We start from the raw sequence: 8,932 nt of genomic DNA, 5'->3' as shown, positions 1-8,932 counted from the left end.
GGGCCGCGTAGACGTTGGTCAGGCCCGTTTCCTCCGCGATCTCGCTGTATGTTTTCTTGGACGCCGTCTTTGCTGCCATCAGTTTATCAACGACCATCTTCTCCGCTTCAATCGCCATTCCTTCTCTCTCTCTCTCTCTCTCTCTCTCTCTCTCCTGCAAACAGTTTCGGTGATAAGAGGAGGTTTTTTTTACGTATTGGTCCTTTGAAAATATCACAAAACCCCACTTAGGTTTTTTTACGTATTGTTAATTGATTCCATTGGTTAATGATATTGATTGATATTAAATAAATAAATATAGAGGCTCTTTCTCAATCAACAATATAGAGAGGATCTTTACTTTACCCATCAAATCCTCCGCCAATAATTCACAAATATAAGCATATCTTATTTGCATGTTTAAGCTTTAATTATCAAATTCCAATAATAATTCTAGTCTTATCAACTTTAGAGCTGATTAACAAAACGGGACAACTTCGAATGACCCGACAATAATTAGCCAAAAAGCATAATTATATAAAGTAGGCGCGAGAACACTGACATAAAGAGAATGAAATTTTAGGTGCTCACGGAATCCAAAACCCACTTTCCTTTACTTTTTCACTTTCCCCCACTTTCCAAAACCCACTTTTCTTTACTTTCTCCACTTTCCTCCAATAATATTGTGACAACTCATCCCACTACATCTCATTTCATACTTTTAAAAATAAACAAAACACAAGAAATGAGTCACATCAATCAACTCATCTAAAAATAAACAAAACACAAGAAATGAGTCACATCAATCAACTCATCTAACTCACTTTCCCCCACTTTTCTTTATTTTCTATCATCTTTAAAAATTACTCACATCATCCAATAATATGGTGACAACTCATCACATGTCATTAAAATTTTCCTTCCATCACTTTCCTCCAAAAAAACAAGGATAGTGGAGGAAAACTCATCTCATCTCATCATCCAATAATATGGTGACAACTCATCCCATCTCATCTCATCTTATCTTTTTTCCCCAACTTTTAAGAATGAACCAAACACAAGAAAAAAATCTAAACAAGGAAAGTGGAGGAAAACATCAAAAATTACTCACATCAACCAATAATATAGTGACAGCTCATACTTTCCCCCACTTTCTTTTATAACTTTGACGAACCAAACCTCTGAAAGTGGAGGAAAACGTCAAAAATTATTTTCTTTTCCCCCACTTTCCTCCACTTTCTGTATTTTTTTGCGAAACAAACAGGCCCTAACATAAAGGTGCAATAATGCGAAGGAGGAAAAGTTTAATTTGTTTTAATTAAATGCAATAAAGTCTACTACTCAAATTTCTAGTTTTCTAGCTGCTTCAAAAAAAAAGGGAATTTTAGAATTTCTAAGAAAACAGTAGATGATTTATAATGCATAACGTAAGAGAAATTTTATTGACATGTTATTATTATTATTATTGATCATTCTGTATGCTCCGTTTAAAAGTGAGAGTTTGAGATAAACTTTCTATGGATAAGAATACACTTAACCCTTTTAGTTATTACATTATTATTATATTCTATCCTAACCAAAGCTAGCCATCTCAAAAATATATATATACTAGTTTTTACACACGTGCAATGCACGTGATTTAATACCATGATTAAGTATTTTTGACAGTTTGTGCTCATTTTTTTCTTTAAACTCTTACATCCCGATTATTTTTTTATGTTTGTTTAAATGGGATACACCCAATTTAAATTTTCATGTTGATATTTGAATTGACAAAAAACAAATATAATTTAAAAATAATTTGAATTTTCATATTATTTTCGACCGATATGAAACTAAGGTTTATTTGAGAAAGTATAGCATTGCAAAGTGAAAAATATTAAAATAGTGTTATACAAGGAAGGTGAATATTTAAAACCAATATGGCAAAATGATTGATTTAAAGTATGTTAAAACGATGCAAAAGAGAATATGAAGTTTATTCCTAATCATTGATAGACTTCATAAAAAAATATAAATTAAAGATTAATGCTAACTCTAGTATACTTTTATATGATAAAAACATCCACATAAGAATATAAAAGTACTGAAAAAAATTCATGAAACTCCCTTCTAAATATTCCTAATTTCACTTAAAATAATTAAACTATTCTATAAAATATTCAAAAAATATTGTTTTTATTTCTTCTATTTTATTTTTTATTGAGTTAAGATCAATCCTTCTTCAGGTTTATCATTTATCATTTCTCGGACAATTCTAGAGTATTGTCTTCATCATCTACATCAATTGTGACATCAGGCTAATTTTGTATTTTTTATGCTATTATCTTTCCTAGGCTCGTTAATTTTTTATCATCTCATTTAACTTTACAAAGAAGTCAAATGTACTTATGATGTTCAACACAAACTGCTCAAAATATAGACTTTGATTTTTTTCTATTTCAATGAGAATAAATATTAATTTCATATATATAAAATTCTTTGTGTTCCTAATTTATTACTTAAATAAATTAGAAGCTATCTCTTTATTTTCCTCTAAAATGAATTCTTCTGATGTGCATCCAATAAAAATTTCTGTTATTTCAATAATATTACCTTTGCTCTATCCCTGTCATTTTCCATAAAGATCTAAACTAAATACCTGCATTATTCATTACCAATTTCTCTTAGATTATAATATTAATATTTAATTTGAAGAACACAGTATGGAATTTATGAATACTTACTAATTTTTCTTATGTCTTCCATGGAGATTTTTTCTTTGATTAGGATAAAGTTATTAAATTATTTTTTAATGTAACTCATTCAGTGCTTCATTAATAGATATGTCTTATGTTAATGCCAATTCAAGTGATTCATTGACGTTTTCTGAATTTTAGATTTATTTCCATCACTTTCCCATTTGCAATGGAAATAACTCAATTCTTTTAAAGTTATCTCTAAATATTCTAATAGTTTCTCCATATGTAATTCCTTGTATTCTTTTACCCTATAAATATTATTAACGTCAAAGATTAAAGTTTCTAAATTAAAATCAATTAATGCTAAGGTATAATATTATAGTGTTTTATCATTTCTATGGATTTAAACATCTATCAATTAATGTTACGAATGTATTTTGGCTACCCCAACTTATTACTAAAATTATATGAAATTACGCCAAGTTTTAAAATTTTAGCCCATTTTTGTGGTTTTGAACTTTGAGGGCGTGATTTATAATTTTTAAAATTTTGAAAGAGTTTTTAAAAAATTTACTTTTAAGTTTGGTAGTTGTAAATTCTATGTTTCATGTGTTAGTGGTAATTTTTTAAATGTTAGTATATTTCTTATAACTCTAAAATTTTGAGGGTGTCTTTCGTAATTATTAAAACTATAGATTAATTTTAAAAAAAATTAAATTTTAGCGGTCTACCAATCGACGAATTTGATGTGTGCTAGTTAAAAATTTTGAAAATTTAGAGTTTTTTTTTACGATTTTTAAATTTTGAAGGAGTTTTAAATAAATTTTGAGGTTAATTTTGGTAAATTTTAATTTTTTAGGTGTCTAAGGGTAATATATTGAATTCATCTTATTTTATTTATAAATTTTAGAATTTTAGGGTGGCTTTTTTAAATTTGAACTTTTAAAGGTGTTTCTATAATTTTTGAGATATTGAGGGTGTTAATTAAAAAATTTAAATTTAAATGTCAAAAGTTTTAGGTGTATCATGGTAATCTCTTGAATTCATCTGTGTTATTTGTAAGTTTTAAATTTTTAGAATTTTAATGTGTTTGTTTGTAATTTAAACTTTTGAGGGTGTTTCTATATTTTTTTGAGACATTTAGGTGTTAACTGTAAATTTTAAATTCTTTGCAAACTGATGTTAATTTTTTAATTTTATGTTTTTTATTTTAAATTTTGAGACATTTGGATGAGTTTTATAATTTTAAACTTTTCAGGGTCTTTTCTGTAATTTTAAAACTTTTATGGTTTTTTTGCAATACTTCATGTATTATAATATGTTATCTACTTGTAATTTCTTTATCTTAATAAACTAATAACATTTTTATGTTTTATATATTTTATTAATATTAGTTTTTTTAAATTGTTAAGCTAAACATGGTTCACATAGGATTAGGATAAGATATGACTATGATTAGGATAGATTAAGATATAAATAAAATATTTAAAATAGTGAAGGGTAATATTGATCATTAAAATTTAGGATTTAATTATAGATAAAGTAGTTCAAACTATAAAGGGGTATATTTGTCTAAAAAAGATTTTCCGAACTCGTGCTTTTAAAGGGAGTATGATATAACCATATATTTACTTAAGAAATCACATAAAAAAGTTATGCATAATTAAAAACATTTATTATTCAAATATTTTGTAATCCTAATTAAACCATAATGATCCATAAATTTAAAAATGTTTGTCCTAATAAATTCAAGGATAATTTGTTAGAAAATTACAAACAACATTCTAAAAATTTTAAAAATAACAAATATCTCTTTGGAAATCAACAATTACAAAAAACCTTTAAAACTTAAAAATTGCAATTAGGTCACAAAAAATCAAAAATTAGAAACAAACCCCTTGAAAACTAAAAAAAGAACAACCCCCTAAAAAACAAAAAAATTATAAATAATGCCTAAAAATATGAAATTTCTGATTATTTACATAGAAATTTCAAATATTACAAAAAAAAAAAAGAAAATATGAAAGTGGAAACAAGGTTACTAAAATTAAAAAATGACAAAGAAAACCTTCAATCTTAAAAATTACAAACGACCACCTGAAAACTTCAATAGTTATAAATATTCAAACTTCCTTTATAATGCAAACTTATACACATTCTCCTAAAAGATCTAAAAATTACAAAAAAAATAACTTAAAAAAATTGAACATCATAAAAAACTTTATTAGGGGTTTCCTACCAAAAGATATTGGGGTTAAATGACGAAACTTAAAATTAATTGGGGGTTCTTCGTTAAAATTTAGCGGGGATATTTTGATTATTTGACCGCATTTTAATTAACAGTGTAATTTGGAGGGTTTTATGCCAACATTTATTGAGGATTTAGTAGGTTAAGATATTTGAGGCTTGGACCCGGAATTTAGTGCAAATTTGCACATATATTTCTTAAGTTTGATATGAGCTTTTCCCCAAGGACCCAAAATATGGGACCAATAGAGGGGACAAGTGAGGTGTCCCCCTCCTATTGGATAATGAGTTAGCCATCATTAATGATTACCAACTCATTATCCAATAGGAGGGGGACACCTCACTTGTCCCCTCTATTGGTCCCATATTTTGGGTCCTTGGGGAAATTTTTTTTTATATAAATTAGAAAAGAAGATAATTATAAGAAAAGTATAAAGTTTGACGAGTATTCACAGTGGGATGATAAAATTGACCCAAAATCATTTGTCCACTCATACTCACACACTAAATTAACCCTCCACACCTACCCATTTAGTTAAGTGGGTCATAAATGAGTGTGTATTATTTCTATTAAATATAAACGGGTCATAAATGGACGTGCTATTACCAACACATTTGTCTATTTAGATGACTATTCTTTCGAGAACACCCTCAAAGTCTCAACAACTGCAATAAATATTTTTAAAAGTTCAAAATTATAGAAAACACCATAAAGGTAAACTAATGACCAGCACACATAAATTTAGAAAATCACCAACATCCTTTAAAAATTTGAGATTTGTAAAAAATTATCCTCAAAGTTTAAATATTATAAAAATACCCTCAAGAGTTAAAATTTATAAAAAACTTCTCAAAACTTTCTAACCTCACAAATGACACATGAAATCATGAAATTTCCTCTAACACCATATAAATTTAAAATTCACAAGTAACACCCTCAAAGTTAAAAAAAAACAAGGAAAAAAAATACTCTCAACGGTTTAGAATTATAAAAACAACTCTAAAATTTTAAAACCTAGCTAAGATACATGGAAACCTAAAAATTACCATCACCACTAAAAAGTTATAATTTGAATAAAACATCCTCAAAGTTTTAAAACTAGTAAAAAAATACACTCAAGAGTTCGAGATTCTAAATCAATCTCAGAAAATTCTAAACTTGCAAATTACACATGAAATCTAAAAAATTTCAACAGCCCCTATAAATTTAAACTTTATAAATAACATCCTCATGGTTTTAAAAATGCAAAAAACATCCTGAATGATTTAAAATTACAAAAACCACCCTAAAATTTCAAAACTTACAAATGAGACATAAAATCCAAAACTTACCACTAGCCCCCTAAAACTAATAATTTGTAAGAAACACCCTCAATGTTTAAAAATTATAAAAAACAGCCTCAAAAGTTTAAAATTACAAGGAGATGTTGGAGATTTCCAAATTTTATGTGCCATTTGTAAGTTTAGAAAATTTTTGAGAGTTTTATATAATTTTTAAATTTTGAGGGTATTTTTTGTACTTTTTTAAATTTGAGGATGTTTTTTGCAATTTATAAATTTTCATGGGGCTGCTGGTAAGTTTTGGGTTTTATGTGTCATTTATAGGTTTTGAAAATTTAGGGTGGTTTTTGTAATTCTAAACCATTTGAGGGTGTTTTTTGTATTTTTAAAAATTTTGAGGGTATTTTTTTGCAAATTCTATATCTATAGGGGACTAGTGGAAGTTTTCAAATTTCTCGTGTCATTTGCAAGTTTGGAAAAGACTAAGATTGTTTTATAATTTTGAACTCTTGAGGATTTTTTATAATTTTTAACTTTTGAGGGTGTTTTTTGCAAATTATAATTTTTTAGGGACTACTGGTAGTTTTTGGATTTTATGTGTCATTTGTAGATTTTGAAAGTTCAAGGTGGTTTTCGTAATTCTAAACCCTTGAGGATATTTTTTGTAATTTTTAAAACTACGAGGGTGTTATTTATAAAATTTAAATTTATAGGGGACTGTTAAATTTTTTCAAATTTCATGCTTCATCTACAAGTTTAAAAAAATGTGAGATTATTTTGTAATTTTAAACTCTTGAGGGTATTTTTTACAAGTTTGTAAACTTTATGAGTGTTTTTCGCAAATTATAAATTTATAGGGGGCTCCTGATAATTTTTGGATTTCATGTACCTTAGTTAGGTTTTAAAATTTCAGAGTTATTTTTATAATTCTAGACTCTTGAGAGTATTTTTTGCATTTTCTAAAACTGTTAAGGGTGTTTTTTATAACTTCTAAATTTATAGTTGGTTGTTGATTTTTTTTAGATTTCGTATATCATTTAAAAAATAAACTCCTAAAATCTTTTTATATAAAAAAGTCCAATAGCTAAATGAGTTATTGGATCACCCATGAACCATCAATTTAATAAATGGGTGGGTGAGAAGTGATCAATTTAGAAAATATTAAATGAGTCATAAATGGGCCCATCTATTTATGACCCACCAAAAACCCACCCAAAATCACTCATTTGACTGTCTCATTAGAAACCTAATATAAATAGTTATAATATTCCATCGCGTGGAATGCATGTAATTGCGTGGAATGCACATGAATTCAACTAGCATCTATAAAAGTAGACGGAGATCAATTGATTAAAGACTTTTACGCCTCGTTTTGGTACGCGGGAATGAGTGTGAATGGAATGGAATTCTAACTTTTTATTCATGCCTATCAAACACGATATATCTTTAGATTCTAGAATTTCTGTTCCCACTTCTTATCAATTCCCACTTTATGTAGGAATTGTCATTCCCAACCATTTAACAATGAATTGATATTATCACTTAAAAGGGAATAAAAATAATCAAATAATTTCTGATTATACCCTCCTTAAAAGATACGAATAGATATAAATTCTCATATGGATTTTTTTATAAAAAATATTATTAGCTACTCGTACAAATATATAAATAAATATAAAATATTAAAATACTTGTTTGACCTTGTCCTAGTTCCACATCGCGTTTGTAGAAGAAAAAATATCATCTTCGCCTCGATGCCACTTGGTAAGGTAACCATTGTTTCTTTTTTAAATTCATATGTGCGACTAATTTTTACCTAACCTTTAGATTTATTTATTTATTTTGGTACTCGGTTAGGTAATCTATTGGCAATTAGGTTAGCTAATATTTAATCTTTGGTGTTAGGTGTTAAATTACTTGGAAACAATTCTTCAATTTTGTCGATAGAGTATCTCTAGCTAATTATTGAATGATTAGTAAAATTTTTAATAAATCTCCTCTTAAGATAACTTCATAAGTTCCAAACGCACAAAACATGTTCACGAGACAAATAGTTCTTCAATTCTCTCTATAAACTAATTACTGAATGATTAGCAAAAAGTTGAACAAATATCCTCTTAAGAATTGGTCACTGCAAGTTTATTTCAATAACTAATAGAAGACAATGTTTAGCAATTATTAGGAGAGTGAAAAAAATATCATTTCTATAAAACTTATTTTTCTTAAAAAATGAATGATTTAGTAATATTTAAAATATTTTAATGTTTTTTAAATTTTATGTTTTGATAAGGGCATTAGTAGAAAACTAAATTTTATTCTCACATGTGAATAAATGATACCAAACACGAGAATGAGAATACGATTGCTATTGCCATTTCATTCTCTAAACACACCCAAATATGAGAATGTGAATTGACATTCCATTCCCACATCTATTCCATTATATTTCCAACTTCTTTCCATTCTTTACCCTCTGCGCGTATGGCACGAGAACACTAATTAATTGCGGGCCAAGACTCTTGATCCAGGCCAGGCCCATTGACAGCCCAGAAGCGAAATGCACTTCCCCGCCCGCTCCAATCGACGCCAAATTGAGATGACATTTCTGGCGCCAATTTCCAACGCGAACGTACGTGGCACTCGATCAGCCCTACACGTGTACAACTGATTCGTTCTCCCTCCAAAAATCTAAGCTAAAAATGAAAAGGCGGAAAATTCATCATCTTTAAAATAAAAACCCTAAC

General features: G+C 27.7%; 1 protein-coding gene across 1 annotated transcript in view; it reads right to left on the bottom strand.

Moving 5' to 3' along the window:
• LOC109836398 (cyanate hydratase) overlaps window positions 1-188 on the bottom strand; it is an 8,562-nt gene extending 8,374 nt beyond the window's left edge. The window contains 2 exon segments of the mRNA XM_020404286.1: window position 1; window positions 4-188. The exon segment at window position 1 is cut by the window's left edge and continues 150 nt beyond it. Coding sequence (XP_020259875.1) covers window position 1; window positions 4-118 — 116 coding nt within the window. The 5' untranslated portion in view covers window positions 119-188.

Source organism: Asparagus officinalis, chromosome 4, assembly GCF_001876935.1.
Source record: "Asparagus officinalis chromosome 4, Aspof.V1, whole genome shotgun sequence".
Taxonomy (NCBI): Eukaryota; Viridiplantae; Streptophyta; class Magnoliopsida; order Asparagales; family Asparagaceae; genus Asparagus; species Asparagus officinalis.
This window is presented reverse-complemented; position numbering and strand designations above follow the sequence as displayed.